The sequence below is a fragment of the Clarias gariepinus genome, chromosome 27, assembly GCF_024256425.1.
Source record: "Clarias gariepinus isolate MV-2021 ecotype Netherlands chromosome 27, CGAR_prim_01v2, whole genome shotgun sequence".
Classification (NCBI taxonomy): Eukaryota; Metazoa; Chordata; class Actinopteri; order Siluriformes; family Clariidae; genus Clarias; species Clarias gariepinus.
Window position 1 is genome coordinate 4231211 of NC_071126.1, and position 21279 is coordinate 4252489.

At 40.9% G+C, this 21279-nt stretch overlaps 1 protein-coding gene across 3 annotated transcripts in view; it reads left to right on the forward strand.

Moving 5' to 3' along the window:
- Nucleotides 1-21078, forward strand: part of LOC128515178 (flavin-containing monooxygenase 5-like) — a 42417-nt gene extending 21339 nt beyond the window's left edge. The window contains exons 2-9 of one of the 3 annotated variants that reach the window (XM_053489237.1): nucleotides 12823-12963; nucleotides 16389-16577; nucleotides 16661-16817; nucleotides 18468-18610; nucleotides 19446-19645; nucleotides 19933-20288; nucleotides 20525-20597; nucleotides 20709-21078. In XM_053489237.1, coding sequence (XP_053345212.1) covers nucleotides 12832-12963; nucleotides 16389-16577; nucleotides 16661-16817; nucleotides 18468-18610; nucleotides 19446-19645; nucleotides 19933-20288; nucleotides 20525-20597; nucleotides 20709-21078 — 1620 coding nt within the window. In that variant the 5' untranslated portion in view covers nucleotides 12823-12831. Of the gene's footprint in view, nucleotides 1-12822; nucleotides 12964-16388; nucleotides 16578-16660; nucleotides 16818-18467; nucleotides 18611-19445; nucleotides 19650-19932; nucleotides 20289-20524; nucleotides 20598-20708 lie in introns of those variants that run through there. The other 2 variants (XM_053489238.1, XM_053489239.1) reach the window with 2 other exon arrangements.
- The last annotated feature ends 201 nt before the right edge of the window (nucleotides 21079-21279 follow it).

Consider the following 21279-nt stretch of genomic DNA (forward strand, 5'->3'; position numbering starts at 1 on the left):
ATGAATAAATGGCACGGTAAGGTTATTATTAAATCATTTACATGAAAAACGAAACTAATGACGAGACTCGAAAAAAGTGCCAGAAGTGTTTATAAACAGTATACATGAACACTAAACATATCAATGACATACAAATTAGCCATCTATCTGTAAACTTTAAAACAGGAACTTCAACTTCAGAAACAGGACAATTTTTCAATTTTAATAAAGAAACCAAAATTATTAAACCATGTAAAAAAAAAGTTTCAATCTAGTATTCTTGAAAACTCAGAAAAAATAAAAATAGCAGCCTACTTATTGCAGCTGGCCCATGTGCTGAATGAGTATTTGAGAACACTCACCTCATTCACTTACTTATTCAGACAGAGACAGGATTTTTTTCCCTTTCTCATTTCTTTTCAGAAAGAAACCGAAATGACTCTATAAAACGATAGGTCTTCTGAGAAAAGTTTGCTCAGGTGAATGGAGCGAACGGGAGGTAGTGGGAACTACAAGTCCCATCAGCTCAGGCGTGGCCATCATCCTTTGCGGTCTGTTTTTGCTACAGATCCAGTAATGCAGAAATGCCGGGTGCTGCTATTAGCGGCGAAGGAAAAGAGATGGAAAGAGTAATTTATCATTACGGAGTAAGCGGGTTTTAAATCGGATGTGCCCATTACTGGATCTAGCGACAACAGACTGCAAAGGATGATGGCCACGCCTGGGCTGATGGGAATCGTAGTTCCCACTACCTCCTGTTCGCTCCATTCGCCTGAGCAAACTTTCCTCAGAAGACCTATTATTTTATCGAGTCATGCGACAACGATAGTATCGAAAAAAATTGTTATTGCGGTACGACGGTATTTACGATACCGTTACATCCCTACAAAACATAACTGCATTAGTTGTCCAGATTAGAAAAGAAAGTGAAAAAAACTAAAACAAACAGGAAACAATATATATATATATATATATATATATATATATATATATATATATATATATATAAATGTTATGATTATTTATTAGTTTATTTATTTGTAAATGACTGAATAAAAAGTGACAGCAGAAAAGGAAAAAGTTTAGGTTGCACATCCACACATCCAGGGTGCCATACGCAACCATGAGATTGTGCTATGCTTTATTTTCATCTGTCTTAAAATGCATTAATGTAGACCATCAAATACATTGGAAACAGGTATGGAAAGTAAATGCAGTAATAACACAGGAATGTTTTGCTTAATCGTTTGATTAAGTCAACAAATGACTAATACCCCTGCTTAGCTATATAAAAACATATTAGAAGAAAATTAATGTTCTATCTTATAAATGGAAATGTCTAATGTTTAAAAAAAAATCCACTTGCACGGATATGCATGAGACCTGTACATATTTAGTTTAGTTCATAAAGCTGAATGACTTTTATGACCCATGTCATGGCATCTGCACAATAGGAAGTCAATTACAGTATTTTGGGTTGTTTGAAAAATGCACTTAATGGAATATGATATACTCCCCCTAGGCAATTTATACGATCGCCATAAAACAAGGCCGATATGATCTCAAGACATTGAGGATCTAAAATTGTAAAGAAATTTTTCATATCTCAAATGGTTTACCCATGAGGAGCCCTTAAACTTATGGGAAATAAATGGAAACAGGGAATGACTAATAACTTTTTTGTACATTGAGTGATGTGCATCAAACCTCAGACTTATGTTAAGAAAAGAAAGCACATAGATGTGAAAACTGTAAGGCTCAATCATAGCACCACCAACTGGCAGTAGGAAGTGTTTACTTTTGGAAATCTCTAATATTTTGTCCCTTAATTTCTCCTGACTTTGGTTTAAAATCAGTCAGAATAATGTAAAGAAATAGCTGTAAAGTTTTTTTTTTTTATATATATATATATATATCTTGAATAGATTAAAAAAGCTATTGCAATGGGGAGGATTTAAATTAACAACATAATAGAAGACAATAAATGTTCTTATACCTTAAGAGTAGTAAGTTCTAATGTTTTAAAATATTTACCTGGGGCGAGCAAGTGGTTGTAAGGAAGTTTGCTTATTTTTATTATTTGGTGATGCTGAAGTAGCCAAATTTTTAAAAACACTCATGTAGTACTAAAGAATGTCCACTAGATGAAGACCTAGAACAAGAAATAAAATCTTTGACCACAAGCTTTTCCCCCTTAATTTTTTTAAATAAATGGCTTAATTTTCACAATGTTTACATATGGATAAAAAGATAGATAAAAATTAATTTGGCAAGATGTGTACATTACTATGATCTGTTTCATTACCCAAACACTGCATGCAGTGCCTTTCCCAAGCTCGGAAAAATGGGAGGGTTGCGTCAGGAAGGGCAACAGGCATAGAGAGCCTGTGCCAAGTTGTGTGGGGATCAGATGATCCGCTGTGGCATCCCCTTGACTGGAGCAACCGAAAGAAAGTAGTAATGGTACTAGTAGTTGTAATGCTGTGGTTATTATTATAGCGTTTTTACGCCGGAAAGAATACTGGAGAGACGAGTGAGCTTATTTGTTGCCCAATGCAATGGCTGGGAGTACTTTATTAGGCACACAACAGGTATGGCATGAGCAGCATCTTCACTCAGGAACCTACATCCAACTCAGCTTCAGCCTGAACCAGAACACATTTCACACGTCACACAAACAGGGCCCAAGCCACTAACCCAAACACCTTTCCCCATTCTGGTGAACACACCGACATCCCCGCAAGGCATGCTGGTCGTCAGCCGCGGCCCCGCCCACGCCACACTATTATTATTACCTTTGCTTTTTGCTTTCCTCTTTCAATAGTTTTCACTCTTAGTGTCACTTTATGTTTAAATGTGCAGTTAAATGTGTATATATTTTTCATCTATTTATTTTTATTATATTATTTTGTGACTTGATTCTGAACTTTGGCAATATGAATGTATGCAGGAGCTATTATGCATTATGTAAGGAATCGCCACTAGAGGGCACTGTTTTGTCGTTTGTAGTTTTGCAGACTCAAAACAAAGTTTCCCAAAAGGCACCTCGGTCAGGTGAGGCGGGAGCACACCTGAACCGAAGCATGTCATTTAATCTTCAACAAATAGCTGATTAGTCTGGGAAACTGGGTCAAGCATTGAATGTTTGTTTGTGTGGATTGTTTATGTGGGCACTTTGTTTTGTATTTTGGTTTGTTTTATATATTGGTTTTGTTGCTTTACCTTGTACTATGACTTAAAAAACTTGTCCCAAGGCACTACTCTATGTAAGTTGTTTAGTGTGTGTGGAGCTGATTCAGTGTTGTCAAGTTGTGTTGTGAGAGCAGGCAAGTAATTGGCCTCTGTGTGTCTCTTAGCCTAGCCTTTGAGTGTCCCCTAGCCTAGCCCCTGTGTGTCTGTGTCCCGAGTCCCTAGTTGTATGTTTGGCTATTAGGTAAGTGTAGCTAAGTGCATGTTGGGCTAAAGACATGTTTAGCTAGGTGTATGTGTAGGTAACTGCTATGGTTGGCCAATGACCATGTTTAGCTAAAAGCCATGTTTAGCTGATTGCCATATCTCTAGTCCTATCCTGTCTCGTGTCTCTAGTCTCTTGTCATGTTTTGTCCCGTGTCAGCTCCATACTTTGTTTGTGGGTAATGTCCATCCCCTGTTTGTCTAAGCCTGTGTTTCGCCTTAAGGCTTATCTGTAGCCTTAGAGCCTGTAAGTTTGTCTGTAAGCCTGTGTTTCACCTAATGTTTGTGTTTCCCACTTGTGCCTTGGTGAGGTCTCATGCCCGATAAAGTACAAGTGTTCGTTATGTTTCTTTATTTGTTTTGTGATTGAAGACTTGTTGTGTGAAAACACCCCTCTGCGCCTATGCCTGCCCTCTTTCTGCCCACGGCAACGCCATCCGCCATACACCCCGAGCATGACAGATTACATATAGTTTTGCATGTTTTTTGTTGTATTTTCTCCTTATCAAGTGTGCTATCCTAAGTGTTCTTGTACATATAAGTAGTGGTGCACTGTTTTGGGTATGATTATAGAATATACAGAACCTGAGCCATGCAAAACCATGCCCTTACTTTCAAAATCTCATTCCATGCTTGAAAAGTTGGCAACTATCCCACACATATTTTAGGAATAAAAATTAGATGATAAATGAGTCATCAGTTTTTACCATGAAATTAACAGAAATTATCAAACCAGACACTTTAGATAAACATTTATATTGTGCATTGAACTTAACATGTACTATACCTTTTTAACTGTTTATTTTTGGTTGCTGCATGCTGCCATACAAGTAAGGAGACCGTGAAAACCAATAAGGATTCCATAAATATATACTATAATGACTTTATAATGGCGCTTAAGAATCAATACTAAGGGGTTACCAAGACATTAACTAGAATTACTGACTTTTTTATTTTCTGGTGCAAGTCCCGAGGTGTTATTCATCCCTGCTGAGATTTTCACAGGTCTTTAGGTCGATTCTTCTCCTTCTTTTGCTGTGCAAACCACCCATTACCTGTGAGGCATGGCACATTTGCATTTGTTTACTTAGAGTAGCTCAGATCCAAGGCAGGCCAAACCTCTGTGTGTGACATGGAAACCTTCAGAAATGCCTGCCGTATCTATACAAAATATCCCACACATTGACTGACCTGTAAATATTAAAGACATACATTCACAATATATGGAAACAAGTCTGTTTTATTTATAAATTGTGTGAAAACAGAATGAAAAGTTGCTAATACAATGACAGTCATTGATTGACAGTCACGGATAGACCAATGCCTACTCTCTCGTCCAAAGCCAGCTCCTCGGACCCGGCCGTGCACCATGCCATTATCACATACCACGCCCCACTCCTTTACTTTCTTCTCACACGCCCCGGTTCCTGATGCCCAACCTACCTTCACCCCCACAGTCACCAGGCCCGTCGGATCTCCACCTCCGGCCGTGGTTGACACGGGAGCCGGGGAACCCATGCAATTAGGACGCTCCTCCTTGACTGCTGCAGAACGGGAGCAGCGTTTTCGAGAAGGGCTCTGCATCTATTGTGGATTGGCAGCGCACCACAAAGCCATTTGTCCACTCCAGCTGGAAAACGCCCAGACCCTCCAACTTCTCCAATCCTTCAACTCTCCGCCACCACGACCAACTCCTCTCGTCTCACGGTTCAAGTACACTTCCATTTTGGCCACAAATGGGTCAGAAGTACTGCCTACGGGCTTCGGCTGGGACGTGCTCTGGGGAGTAAAAGGCCTCCGACGTCTACATCAACGCTGTCCCGCCTACCGGAACCTGGCTGCGTTGTTCTGTAAAAGACGAGCCACGCATCTCCCTTCTCACCGACCTTACGATCTAGCTATAGATCTCCAGCCCTGGATGCTCTCTCTGGTGCCACCATCTTTACAAAGTTGGACCTCTGGAGTGCCTACAACTTGGTGCGCAACAGAGAGGGATGAGTGGAAGACGGCCTTAATTACTCCTACAGGATACTATGAAAGCTTAGTTATTCCATTTTGGGTTTCAACAGCCTTCCAACATTTCATTAACAATGTCTTCCGGGACCTGCTAGGCCGGTGGGCATTTGTTTACTTGGATGATATCCTCATTTACTCCCGTGCAGCAGACGAACACAGCCAGCACGTTAGGGCGGTTTTAAAGAGATTGCTCGCCCATCAGCTGTACTATAAGTTGAAGAAGTGCACTTTTCATGAGCGCTCCACCACGTTCCTGGGTTTCGTCATCTCGCCCCAGGGTGTGGCCATGGACCCGCAGAAGCTAGAAGTTGGGCGTCATTGGCCCCTACCCAAGACCCGTAAGCAACTTCAACGCTTTCTCGGGTTTACAAATTTCTATCGTCGCTTTATCCAAGACTACAGTACAGTTGCAGCTCCCTTAACCGCTCTGACCTGTCCATCATCTCGATCTTTCAGCCTTAACTCCACTGTCATCTCCGTATTTAAGGAACTCTGCCACCGCTTCACCACTGCTCCAATTCTTCTCCATCCAGAAGCCAACCAACCATTCGTTGTGGAGGTGGATGCCTCAGATGTGGGTGCTGGGGCTGTTCTCTCCCAGCGAAGTCCAGATCAGAAACTACACCCATGTAATTAAAAAAAAATTGACGTTACTCAGCAGCGTTACAGAGTAGGGGACCGTGAGCTGCTGGCCATAAAGTGGGCTTTGTAGGAATGGCGTCGCTGGCTCCAGGACGCCAGGGAGCCTTTCATCGTCTGGACCGATCACCAAAACCTAATCACCATTCGGAACCTGAAACAGCTGAACCCAAGACAGGCTCGGTGGGCTTTGTTTTTCGAACATTACAATTTCCAACTCTCGTATCGCACAGGGTCTATAAACACCAAGGCAGACGCACTTTCCCATTAACATGAGAAAGACGTCCCCCGGGCGGACCATACCAGCCCCATGAGATCAGGAGTCTTTCAGTGGGGTCACTCGTTCTCCCATCTCGGGACACCCGGGCACACGATGTACCATCCAATTTCTCCAACGCGACTTCTGGTGGCCATCCATCGCGGGTTCGTCCAGGCATGCCCAGTGCGCGTCAGGGCAAAAGACCCCAATTAACCCTCATCAGGAGAACTTCAACCACTCCCGGTTCCTCGACGACCCTGGACGCTCATTGCCAGCGCCTTCATCACAGGCCTGCCGGTCTCCGAAGGAAAAGATACCATCCTAACCATGATCGATCGTTTCTCTAAGGCCGTGCACCTGGTGGCCCTCGCCGGACTCCCATCAGCCAAAAAGACAGCTGATATTAGAGCATTTAGTCCGTCTGCATGGGTTCACAAAGGATGTCGTCTCGGACAGAGGGCACCAGTTCACTGCCCGGTTCTGGAAGGCCTTCTGCTGTCTGATCAAGTCCACGTGCAGTCTGTCATCTGGATACCACCCTCAGACTAATGGTCAGATGAATCGGGCCAACCAACAACTGGAGCGCCATCTGAGATGCTTCATCGCCGATCGTCAGCGCTCCTGGACTCGCTACCTCATCTGGGCAGAACTTTCACACAACCTCCATGTCTCGTCTGCCACAAAGCTAAGCCTATTTAAGGTATGCCACGGTTTCCAACCTTCGATGTTCAATCACCAAGAACCGGAGGTTGATGTACCATCAGCCCAACAGTTGGCCTGCAGGCGGCTGTGGAAACAAGCAAATCGGGCCAGTCGACAAGCCAACGCCCGCTACACCACCCAACATTGCCGTTGACACCCTCCGGGACGATTGTACCACGTAGGTGACAAAGTATAGCTTTCCACAAAAAATCTTCACCTTCACACCAAGTCGCGGAAACTCTCAACTAGATGTATCTGCCCATATTGTCTCACCCTCTAGATAAATCCTGTCACCTACCAGCTCCAGCTGCCTGCGGCGCTCAGGATGCATCCGATATTCCACATCTCCCAACTCAAACCCTTCACCACCTCTCATATGATTTGTACACAAATGTCATAAGCTGAGTGAAGTTAGGGTCCATGGTTTTTGACATGTTCGTACACATACAAAATAAAATGATGTAATTTAAATTTTATAGGCCATCACTAAATTACAAGACCAAAAGTGAATTTTGTTTTTGTGTGATCTCTCTCCTTTGCCTGTTCATGTAAAAATAGGAAGAAAAAAAAAAAATTAAAAAAAATTCTGTCCCTCAGTTCCAGGTTCATCTCTTTATCCTTCTGCCTTTTGTCTCAGTTACTCTCCCACACAATCTATGTCTGTTTCAAAGTCTGCTTGCAGCATTTGCAGACCCAGTGACCATCGTCCCTGCATTCAGCTTGGAGTTCCTTGACTCTCAGCACCGTTCTTGGTGAAGCATCCAGATGTCAGAGATTGCAGCAAATCTGTCTTTATTAGTCCCACAAATGGAAAATCTGCATTGTCCTTGCAGAAAAGTGGACAGTGCAAGACAAAAGCAGCAAAAATAAAAACTGTACCAAGAGTATAAAAAGTGCACTATACAAACAATCTGGAGACATAACCATGGACGTGTATTAAAAAATATTGGCGTATATATGTAAACAGATAAATATACAGTGGCTTGCAAAAGTATTCAGCCCCCTTGAACTTTTCCACATTTTGTCGCATTACAGCCACAAACATGAATCAATTTTAATGGAATTCCACGTGAAAGACCTATACAAAATGGTGTACACATGAGAAGTGGAACGAAAATCATGAATCCAAACATTTTTTACAAATAAATAACTGAAAAGTGGGGTGTGCGTAATTATTCAGCCCCCTGAGTCAATACTTTTGTAGAACCACCTTTTGCTGCAATTACAGCTGCCAGTCATTTAGGGTATGTCTCTACCAGCTTTGCACATCTAGAGACTGAAATCCTTGCCCATTCTTCTTTGCAAAACAGCTCCAGCTCAGTCAGATTAGATGGACGGCATTTGTAAACAGCAGCTTTCAGATCTTGCCACAGATTCTCGATTGGATTTCAATCTGGACTTTGACTGGACCATTCTAACACATGGATATGTTTTGTTTTAAACCATTCCATTGTTGCCCTGGCTTTATGTTTAGGGTCGTTGACCTGCTGGAAGGTGATTCTCCGACCCAGTCTCAAGTCTTTTGCAGACTCCAAGAGGTTTTCTTCCAAGATTGCCCTGTATTTGGCTCCATCCATCTTCCCATCAACTCTGACCAGCTTCCCTGTCCCTGCTGAAGAGAAGCACCCCCAGAGCATGATGCTGCCACCACCATATTTGACAGTGGGGATGGTGTGTTCAGAGTGATGTGCAGTGTTAGTTTTCTGTGTCCCCCACATGGCTTGTGGCAAACTGCCATCGGGACTTCTTATGGTTTTCTGTTAACAATGGGTTTCTTCTTGCCACTCTTCCATAAAGGCCAAATTTGTGCAGTGCACGACTAATAGTTGTCCTATAGACTGATTCCCCCACGTGAGCTGTAGAACAGAGGTTGGGCTAGGGATGCCTGTAGCAGATATTGGGGACTGCATGAGTGAGGGCAGTATGGGTGGAAAGGCAGGGGCAGATAAATTAAACCTGTTGAACAACTGATTTAGTTCATTTGCCCACCTCACATCCCCCACAACCAGAGAGTTCTGTTTTTGTGTGCCAGTTGCCCTCTGATTGCGCTTCTAACTAAGGAACTCTGTTGTGATAAGAAGGCAATTGGCACTTTTGGCAGTGTTTCATTGACATCGCAAATGATGACAGACCGATACTGTTATCAAGGAGTGCTTCCCTGCCTCACTGCGCAAGCTGGACCCACAGAATTTGCTAGGGTTTGTCATTGCCATAGTACATATGATATTTAAACCCATTTAGAGTGAGGTTCATGTAAATGTACCATTCTCTATTTGTTTATCTTCCGACAGCATAAAATTACCAGCGTGTTTAGAACAGAGCCGGACTGGAATTTGGCAATTCATGAACTGATGGCATTCATTTTAATTCTGTTTGTAAGAGCAATCATGTGTCCCGTTGGTGCCATTGTGGATTGCTGGTCAGAAAGCTTTCTGGTGCCAGTAATCAAAGAGACCAAGATGTATTATTTTCAATTATGCAACACCATCGATTTGATGACAAGGACACGCAAGCAGAACGGGTAAAAACAGACAAATTTGCTGTGATGTTCAACATCTGGACACGCTTCAACAAGAACTGCGAGTTTCACTCCAGGAGAACATGACCATAGATGAACAGCTGTTTCCCACCAAGGTTCGTTATCCATTCACACAGTTTATCGCAACCAAGCAAGACAAATTTGGGATCAAGTTCTGGATGGCCACGAATTTGAAGACCAAATATGTCTACAATGTATCTCCTAACTTTCGAAAGGACCCCAGTCGTCAGAAGGGAGAGAGGCTGGCAGAGAACGTGGTCATGAATGGGAGAAATGTCATGACAGACAATTTCTTTACTTCACTGTCGCACAGACTGCTGCAGCGCAAAACAACGCTACTGGGCATGGTAAATAAAGTCCGGCATGAACTTCCTCAACTTGCAAAAGACACTGCACTGTACTTTACAGTTTACAGTGTGGTGTAGACGTGTTGGACCAAATGGCGCGTATGTATTCCATAAGAGCAGCAAAACGCAGGTAGCCAGTAGCGTTTTTTTTTTTTTTTACAATATACTGGACCTGGCAGCGGTGAATGCCTACATTTTGTACAAGGCATGTACAGGGTGGACAGTCAAAAAAAGATTGTTTCTGAGTCTTCTAGCTAAGGAACTCCCTTGGCAATTCATGCAGCACAAGGAAATATTGGCACAGAGGCAAGCTGCTGCAGCTGCTGTGCCAGGTACTGTATAGAAAACGCAGTGTTAGGTGCAAGAAAGCTGCAACAGGAATCGCAGCAGGTTTACCTGTGAAACATGTCAGAAATTCACCTGTGCCAAACGCAGGAACGATGGACACTGGGTCTGCAAACGCTGTAAAGTTTAAAACACTCTAAAATAAAACAGACTTGTGTATTCATATATTGTGAATGTGTGTCTTTTTTATAAATACAGCAGGCATTTCTGAAGCTTTCCAAGTCACACTGAAGCTGAAGGCATGTAAACAAACTCAGCAGGGGTGCTAGTAGGTGTGAGGTCCAGGGAATTTACACAAACTTATGCAGGCTTAGTAAATCTAGTGGACATCCTCCCGACATTAACAACTAATGAACACGTCAGAATTCACAGTAAGCCCAAAAGAGACTGTAAGCAGCCATTACTGTCCTCTACCGTAACAAATTTGCATCTGTCAGCTTAGTGGAATGGCAGCCTAAAGCAAAACCGCGTAAAGGAACTTTTGGCACAGTTTTAACGATAACTTCTACAACAATCTAATAACCTTTTTTTTTGCTGGTTAGGAGGAATACATCATGAAATGTTATCTGCAAAGGCAGCAGCTAAATCTTGTAAATCGATCCTCACTAATCCCCCTATTGCTGAATGTGACGACCCTGACGTTTCTTCAGACCCTACTGGGAAGAGTGGGGCTGATCCTGATTGGCCTATTCTATAATTAATTGCTAATTGGTAGCATATATAAGACTCTGTAGGGGTTAACTGGTGATAGACTCTGTGGGGAGGGAGTCTCAGTAGTGGTTCTTTTGTGTAACATGTAACCTTTTGTTGACTCTTTAATTTTGTGTTTGTCCTGTGCATTTCATAACATGTAAATAAAAAATATTTATCCATAGACTTTATTATGTTTATAATTTTTTACCGTTGGACTTGTACATAAATAAATAATTTGTATTGATTACATATTTTGGTTTGATCCCTCTTTTTGTGTTGCAACCAACCAGCGGGTTGAAGCACTGAAGCACTCAAAAAGCTCAAGCCTTATTCTGCAGATAGTAAAAAGCCTACAATAATTTTCACAAAAATATAAATAAAAGGAAAAATAAAGAGCTTTTTTTATCGTATTACTTCTGTTGTTTTCTTGTGTTTTATTTCTAAGCTTTGGCAATACGAATGTAAATATTTGTCAGGCTAATAAAGCACCTTTGAATCTTGACTCTTAAGATCATGAGTGGTTCCCAGCTCTGCCAGGTTTACTTTACCGCTCCATGTATGCAGGCTGACAGTGACCGACTATGCAGCATGCATGATGATAAGAGGAATAGACTCTTAAAAATACAGAAATTTTGATAATTATTAAGAAATGCCTGCGTTTGCTGCTTACTAATTAGTAGTAAAAAGTTTAGTAATGTTTGTGTTTATTTAAAAATGCTCAGTTTCGATTTCTTATGGAAATTGATTTTCAATTTTCAATTCGATTTTGGCATGTGTGTGAAAGCTACCTGATGGATTTTTTTTCTCTTCAGTCGAGCATAGATTATTCTATTGGTCGTCTATTGAATTATTCTATTCTATTTCCTTATAATCTATGAAATAATAATACCTGGTACAGAATAGGACCCGTAGGAACCCAGGAAATATAAGATCCTGACTAATCAAATTCCATTTTTAAGGACAGCTCGTTTTCCATGAGTTGCGAGCCTTGTCAGTGGAGAAAGAGATCCCAGTCTCTAAGAATTGTGGTTTGCTGCCCATTATTTCAACATGACACTTTGACTATTACACTATAAAAAAGCCAACTTAATGTGGCATTGTGCTTGTGCGACACCCTCTCCCTCTTCCACATAACAAACACTAATGGAAACACTTATCTGTCGGGATTTACTTTTTTGGACCTAGAAACTGATAGCACTTCTGATAAGACATGCGTTTCTATGATAAGTAATGATGACCAGGGCTCAATTTGAGGCAGGGATGCAGGGGGGATGGCATACCCCGGTTTAAAAAAATGACATATATCGCCTCTATAAAACCATCATCCCCTTTAGATTAATAATGCTGTATATTATGTAAAATTTTGAAAATGCTAACATATGTCAAAAGCTGTGCTTGAACTGTTCTCTTAGCTATTGCGAAAATGCAAGCAGTCCAAAAAATGACACAAACTCGCGTGAGCTAGTGACCAGTGTACCAGTACATAGAAATATATGCTGTATGTTGTATATAGAAAAAAAAATTATATAAAATTTATAACACTGTATATATTTTTATGTTCCTTTTTATAATCATATAATATAATTTTATAATCTTTGTAACTTGTCATTTGTAAATCATAAACCTATGAGTTATGTTCTAATATAATATTTGATAGAGATAACCTAGGAGGCAGGGGGCATTTTAGCATATAACAACCCTTCATGCAGCTGCAGGGGGGCTGTCTACATAGTGAGCCAGGAGCGACAACAGATTTAGGCACATGCCCATCACAGGCGCACACCGTGACATGCTACACAAATGAATTAAATAGTTGTGTGTACTGGATTAATACTATCTCTGATTTTCAGATCCACACTATGGCTCGACGTATTGCTGTGATTGGAGGAGGAAGCGCGGGACTGACCAGCATAAAGTGCTGCTTGGATGAGGGTCTGGATCCGATATGTTTTGAGAGCAGCGATGACATTGGAGGTCTCTGGATGTTTAGGGTGAGATTTTTTTTTTGCTGGTCAATTTTGTTTGTCTGTTTGTTTTGTACAATTAACATGGTGAATTAGATTAATGCAATTTGCATTTACAAACTGCTCACTATTTCCAGACTTTCCTAAAGAAGTTTAATTCATTTTGCATTTTTTTTCAAAAGGGGCCTTCCCTACTGCCCTAATAAATGATTTACAATATTTATACAGTGGAAACTCAGATTGCGAGTAACGCAGTTTGCGAGTGTCTCGCAAGATGAGCAAAGATTTTTAATAATTGCCTTTCAAAACGAGGAAGTTGTTTACGAGTACCGACTTTCATTTTTTGATGTCGAGTGTCACGTGATCACAACTGAGCCAATAGTTTTTTCCTTGCGCACACTGCTCAGTCTTAGTGTGCATCTTTCACTGGTATAATCGACATCCGTGTGCATGTGTACTGTTTACTATAACACTGACCACATGTGTGTGTGTAAAGCCTCTTTTATTTTTGTTTGTATGTGTGTGTGTGTAAAGTAAAAGAAAGTCTTAATAGAGAGGTTAAAGATCCATTTTCTCTTTGTCTCACACCTCCTCTCGCCTTCACACACACCTCTTCTCCTCTCGCCTTCACACACACCCCTTCTCCTCTCGCCTTCACACATACCACTCCTCCCCTCTCCTTCACACACACTCTAACAGACACGCAATTCTTTTCAAAGATAAAGTGCAGGTTAATTTGTTTTATTTTTACTTTATATTTTGTATTTATTATTTTCATTTGTTAATTTTTTGGGGTTGTGGAATAAGTAATGGAGTTTTCATTATTTCTTATGGGGAAATTTGGTTTACGAGTGTTTTGATATACGAACACACTTCTGGAACGAATTATGCTCGCAGTTCAAGGTTCCACTGTAAGTATAACGGCTCAAGGTGTGTCTGTGTCTGTCAGGGAGCATGCAAGGTGGATCCAGACGCAGAGGCAAGGCGTTAACTGTTCTCAGGTTGTATGAATAAGTGGAAACGTGCCAAGAATGTGGAGAACGGATTGCACAGCGCAGTGAAATCCGTTGGCGCTGGAAACGTGCCAAGAGTATGGAGCTGAATCGCAGTCAAGGACCAGAGCGGCGTGGGATTTATTGAAAGCGTGGGGTCAATGTCGTTAGATTCGTTAACGAAGCGCAGGTGCAATAGCGTGAAAATCAGGACCCGTAGGAATCCAGGAAATATAAGATCCCTATCAATCAAATTCTATTATTAAGGACAGCTCGTTTTGCGAGCCTTGTCAGTGGAGAAAGAGATTCTGGTCTCTGAGAATTGTGGTTTGCCCATTATTTCAACATGACACTTTGGCTATTACACTATAAAAAAATAGTGTAATAGCCAGGGGGGATGGCCACACTGCACAGCGCAGTGAAATCCGTTGGCGCTGGAAACGTGCCAAGAGTATGAAGCTGAATCGCAGTCGAGAGAAAAAAAACATTGGCTCAAATGTAATCATGTGATGCTCATCATACTCGGTACTTGGTACATGACACTCGGTACTCGTAAACCAAGTCTTGCTTGTTTTTCAAGTAAAAAATTATTAAAAATCTTTGCTCGTCTTGCAGAAACACTCACAAACCAGGTTACTCACTATCCGAGGTTCCACTGTATAATGTATATAGGTCCTCACCTCTGTCACCAAAGCAGTAATGCTGGTTCCAACAAAAAAGTTCGAGACAGGTTGTAGTACAAATAGTACAAAAACATCCTCCGAAAGTTACTTCTCCCAACCATCCAAGAACAGGTTGGTGATGAACAATGCCTTTTCTAGCACAATTGAGCACCTTGGCATAAGGCAAAAGTTATAAATATAATGCGAGGAACAAAACATCAAAATTTTGGGCTCATGGCCAGGAAATTCCTCAGATCTTAATCCCATTGAGAACTTGTGGTCAAGCCTTATAAGACATGTGGACAAACAAAAACCCACAAATACTGACAAACTCCAAGAATTGATTATGCAAGAATGGGTTGCCATCATGGTGGCTTAGTGGTTAGCACATACCCTTGCATTTCCAGGTTCTGGGTTTGATTCCTACCTCTGTCTGTCTGCATGGAGTTTGCATATTCTACCCTTTCTTGGTGGGTTTCTTCCCACAGTCTAAAGACTTGCAGGTTAGGCAAATTGTCACTGTATACAGCATGAGTGGGTGGGCTGCCATCAGTCATGATGTGGCCCAGAAGTTGATTGACAGCATGCAAGAGCTAATTTGAAAAAGAAGGGTCAACACTGCCAACATTGGCTCTTTGTAATGTAAAGGTTAATAAAAGCCTTAGAGACTTATGAAATTCTTGTAATTATAATTAAGTGTAAAGTAACCATAGTAACATCTGAGAAAAAGTTCTAAATCCACTGAATCAGGAAACTATGCAAAAATTTGGGAATGGGCAACCTTTCTTTTGGTCGTTTCTTTCATTCTTCTCGATTGTGATTCTTTTTAGACCCATTGAAGCTCAACCAGGTTAAATAAACAGGGTCGGTGCAGAACCATTTTTTAGGTCTCTCCAAAGATGATCTATTGGGTTCAGGTCTGGACTCTGGCTAGGCCACTCCAGGACTGTCCCAGAGTTGTTCTGGATCCATTCCTATGCTTTCTTGGTGTTATGCTTTGGCTCATGGTATTGTTGAACTGTAAACCTTCATCCCAGGCTCCTGTGCACTCTGGAGAAGGTTTTCTCTCAGGATAGCTTTTTATATGTTGCAACCACCATGTTTGCCTGTAGGTATTGTTTTAATAAGTGACGTGACCAAATATAGTTTTTTTTTCTTTGTGTCATCAGATCAGAGGACTTGGTTTCTCACGGTCTCAAAATCTTTCAGGTGCTTTTTAGCAAACTTCCAGCCGGCAGTCATGTGTGTTTTAGTGAGGAATAGTTTCTGTCTGCCCACTTAAAAGGTTGTTTATTACCGGAGGCTGGTTGAAGATATTGCTCTGGGGTGGGGTTAGACCCTGTGCCATGGTCTGCTGCCTGCATTCTCCACCAATGTAAGATCTTGCCGCAAGGAAAAACAGGTCAAAGACCTAGAGAGCAGAGTAGTGGAAAACAAGTGCTCTTTTACTGTGTGTGTGTTTAGGGATAAACTAGCATGAGTGTGTTTGTTTGAAAGAGACTTTAAACCAAATCTATAAGTCTCTGGATAGGGGGATCTGCTGAATGCAGTAAATGAAAGAAAATGTCATGATTTGAGGTCACCCTATTTATATCACAAAGTTTGGAGAAAAAAAGCTGTGGAGTGTTTTTTTAACATGCATGACTTTTTTTTAAGCCTTGCTGTTGCACTATTCAGAAGCTTGTGTCCCCAGCACAAAATTGTTTTGCTTGATAATAAACAACTAATAAAAAATTGTGAGGTGAGATTGTCAGTTCTCTATAAGTGTTAATGTGTTGTTTTTTTTTTATATGTGCAGGAGAAACCAGAGCCTAAACGTTCCGGCTTGTACCGCTCACTGGCCATAAATACCTCAAAAGAAATGACGTGCTTTAGTGATTTCCCAATGCCAGGACATTACCCGAACTACTTTGACCACTCCATGATGCTGAACTATTTACGGCTATATGCTGAGCACTTTGACCTGCTCAAGTACATTAACTTCCAGGTTATGATTATTTACACCTTTGTTTATTTTTTGTACTAACATGTCAAGACGCATATGCTAAATCTTATTTTTGCATCTTTTAGACAACAGTGGGTAGTGTGAAACAAAGGCATGACACTGGTCAGTGGGAGGTGCTGACTGAAAAGAGAGATGGACACAAAGAAACACATGTATTTGATGGGGTGCTTGTGTGTTCGGGGAGCTCCATACACCCTTTCACACCCCGCTCAGCATTTCCTGGTATATTCAGCTGTACCACTTCTCATAACGAATGGTCATGTTTATAACCTCTAAATGAGATACAGCACATATTGTATGGGATGGGGGGGTGGCCCTCTTGTGTCCTGGCTAAAGATACTTTCATTCATGCCATAAAGGCAGGCAGTGTGACTGTGGTAAAGTATGTGCAGTTCCATCTATACATGTAAAGCACCGTCACCACAGTTGACTTTCAGTTCAACAGCGGTGCAGCAAGGTGTTGTACCTTATTTCTCTCCCTTAGGAAATGAATGGTCCTGATCATAACTATTAGTTTCCTCTGAGTCAAATCACTCAGTATTAAACATATCGTGAGGGACATATATATTCACACACCGGCAAGCATTCATTAAATTTAGGAACAAGAACTCTAGATAGCTTCTCTATTGTATCATGGACCCCACAGAAAGGACAGGATAAGCCATAGATAGGGGCTGTTGTATCAAACTGGACAATAGTATTCTCTAAAGCCAACATCCGATTGAACAATGGCTATAATGTGTGTTTTGAGTGTGTGTTGTGTGAGAGTGTGTATGTGTGTGGTTGGAGTTATAGGAGATCTCCTGTGACTTGCTTATTCGAATAGATTGCAGCAAGCTGATTGGACCAGCTGGGATCCCATGTTTAAAACCCACCGATGACAGCTGTCCCTCTCTCTCTGTTCTGCCACTTCCAACTAAACCGTTTGTGTGTGAACTGTGAGATGTGATGCTAAAATGTGCAATCTGATCTGACACCATAATTAAGTAGCAATTTTGAAATTTCAGTTGTGTTGTTAAACTAGTAGTAGAAATATTCACTGTATATATTGAGCACTTTGTAGCCTCTGTAGGAGTGAGAAGCCCTTTTATTCTCTGTATTCTTTTCCTTTTTTTGTTTAGAAGTTAGGTTGGACTACATGTATTTTACATTGTGTTTGATTTGTGACTAGACAAGCCTAGGGCACCCGTAGAGTATTTTTGTTGTTGTTGTTGTTGTTTTGAGCATTGCTCAACTCTAAATATAAATAAAGGCTACATTTACTTTGTTAGACCTGGTGGCTACCTTAACTTGGGAGTGGGAAGGTGGTGAGAGGTCTTATTATGTTATGCCATTGCACCCCTAGTTAGAGGTCGTAACACCAATGAGAAAGCCACTGTTTGGAGAAGTTTTATTTTCTGCAATTAAAAAGTACTCTAACTAATTACTTTTATCAGAAGGTAATGCAGTAATGTAACTGATTACTTTTAAATGACAGTAATTTTATAATGTAATAAGTTACTTCAAAAAGTAACGTTCCCCAACACTGCTCACCTCTAAGCCTCTAGTGGACGAGGCCTTGACCACATTCAGAGGAAGACCCTTAGCTATTAGATTAGCTATGGACTGCTATTAGCTATTAGCTATGGACTGCTCAACAGGCAAGCATGCAAACGTCAGGAAAATCTGATAATGTGGAGGATTCCCAGGCAGATGGGACACACTTCGTGTAAATAAAGGCTTCTACTTTGTTACGGCATGAGTAGAGCCATGTCTTCAGCCAGGACACAAGAGGGCATGATATCCCATACGTTATGTGTTGTATGAAGTGATTTAACTGCAAAGCACATAGGTGCCAAAATCCTTATTTTTTAACCTTTTTTTCTTTTTCAGGAATAGACACATTTCCAGGTAAGTGCTGTCACAGTTGGGAATATAAGGATTCACATTCATTCCATGGGAAGAGAGTTGTGGTTATTGGCAGTGGCAACTCTGCTGGAGACATTGCTGTGGAGATCAGCAGAGTTGCAGAAAAAGTAAGCACAATCAGGGAACTGATTTCATTCAGTTTCATTTATGTAGCATTTTCCAAAAATGACATTGTGGCAAAGCAGCTTTGCAGGAATGAGTATTTTGAATATTATTTAAAAAGTTGTTCATCCTTAATGAGCAAGCTGGAGGCATTGGTGGGAAGGGAAAACTCCCTGGGATAACATGAGGAAGAAGTCTTTCAGAGGAACCCGACTCGAAAAGGAACCCATCCTATTGATGTGATACCAGATAGTGAGACCATAAATAAATAAATAAAAATACATTTCCCAAGCTAAACCAAAATGTAGAAATGCTTAAAAAACCCGTCTTAGTAATTAACAAAAAATTAGACTATACTGAATGCATAGCCAGCACCCCTGATTTCAAACTAGGATTGTTAAATATTAGATCTCTAACATTTAAACAGCCTAAACATGGTATTGGTGCTAAAAGTGAATTTTCAGATTGGATCATATACCCCCATTGTTCATAATGCTTCCTATCTCCTAGTCCATTCTTTGTTTTTTTGTAAATATGCATACATTTACGTTTACAATGTCAGATAAATGTGACCCAATTCCAATTCTTTTGCTCATATGTGACACATATCGGATATGTTCTATGTCGGTGTAAACAGGAAAAAAACACATGCATCGAGACCTGCAGTGTAAACGTAGCCTTAGTAAACCAACATGTTACGCAGGTTGCCTTAATGGCAATATCTTATCTGTTTACATTAGAAGTGTGGTAGTTACTATCTTTGTTGTGCCTCTTTATGTATTCACACCATATCTAATGCATCTAAACATTATATATTTCTTATATATTTTTACTCGAAAGACTTTTCTGAGCATGCGTGATGGAGCATGGGTTGTGAGCCGTGTGTCTACCTGTGGCCTGCCTTTGGATATGAACCTAACTAAACGTCTGAACAGCATACTGATGCAAGTACTTCCCGATGCACTGCTAAACTGGGCAGTGGAGGGAGTCTACAATGAGAAATATGACCACAAGCTATATGGACTGCAGCCCAGTTATAGGTGAAACAACACAACACTACTCACATACTCAGATCTCACAATTCATTTAAGAATGGCTTTATTTTTAAGGATATGTGCTGCATCCCAGAAATGACATCAGTATACAATAAAGGGGATTAAAAGACTAAAAAAACTATATACTGTAGCCCATAAAGTTTTAAGTGTAGTCATAATTTAATGATGCAGCACACTGTTTTCTCACTGATATCGGTGCTAGAATGTTTGTGTAAAGGATTAAGTAAAGCATTCCTTAAAAGACATCTTTTTTTTAATTATTGTTCTTACAGGATACTTAAACAGAGAGGAATGATTAATGATGAACTACCAGCACGCATCTTACAGGGGGCAGTGCAGGTGAAACCAAACGTGAGAGAGTTCCGAGGCTCAACCGTAGTATTTGATAATGGTGCTGTCGAAGATGGGATAGATGCAGTTATCTTCTGTACAGGATACAAGCCAGGCTTCCCATTCTTACTCTACGCAAAGGAGATGGATCATGTTGGGGAAATGAGTCTCTACAAGAAAGTCTTCCCTCTGGTCTTAGAGCGCCCCACACTGGCCGTCATAGGGCTAATCAGTGGCCCTGGAGCTATGATGCCTATGATGGAGATGCAGGCACGATGGGCCACTCGAGTCTTTGCAGGTATTACAGAGCAAGGAGAGATTGTACAGAAACACAACATCAAGAAGGTCAATGTCTGGTAATAATAACAAAATGTGCAAATAATACAAATCACTCAAATGAGTTATACTAGTAATAGCTTGGGAGAGAAATTTATTTATTTATTTCAGTCAGTTTAAAATAATATGACTAATATGTTAATGTTGGTATTGACATGTTGGTATTGTTCCTTGGTGATGTTTCTTCTTTTCCCCTAGGTTTAAACCAACTTCCTCCTGTACCAATAAGGCAGAAGATCTATGAGAAAGACCAGAAGACAAATATGAAAAGGTGATTTAGTTTAATGGTTTTAATTTGCATTTAAGTGATAAATAACATTTTTCTTTAGATATTTGCAGTACTAACAGTGTCTCTGTAATGCTTTTTATTAATCCTTTACAGATTCTTTTGCTCAAGGAACACTTCTTTCGATGTAGATTTCATCCCATACATGGATTCCATTGCGCGGGAAATCGGTGTGCGTCCCAACCTCTTGTGGCTGTTCCTGACTGATCCTAGTTTGGGTGGGAGAGTTCTGTTCGGTCCCTTCACGGCGTATCAGTTTCGGCTGTGTGGGCCGGGTCAGTGGCCCGGGGCTCGTCAGGCCATCCTCACCCAGTGGGAGCGCGTATACCAGCCACTTAAGACACGCTCCATTCCTGAGGACAAAACAACAGGAATACTCTCCTGGCTGGGTATGGCAGGAGGGGTGGTCTTGATTTTTGCTCTCTTTATATTGCCGGAGAGATATAAACCATTCTTCAGTATCTGATTACACATAATCTGGCCTGCTTCAATCCACTTTAGACAAACAACATGTAACTTTTTTTACTGTGACATTATTTATTTAACAGAAATTAAGCTAAAAAGGAAAAATATTTGTGCAATACTAAGTACCACACTGATTTAATAGCTCGTAGACCCATATTTAGCAGCAATAACTTATTTGTTCTCTGTACTTTATCAGGCCTTC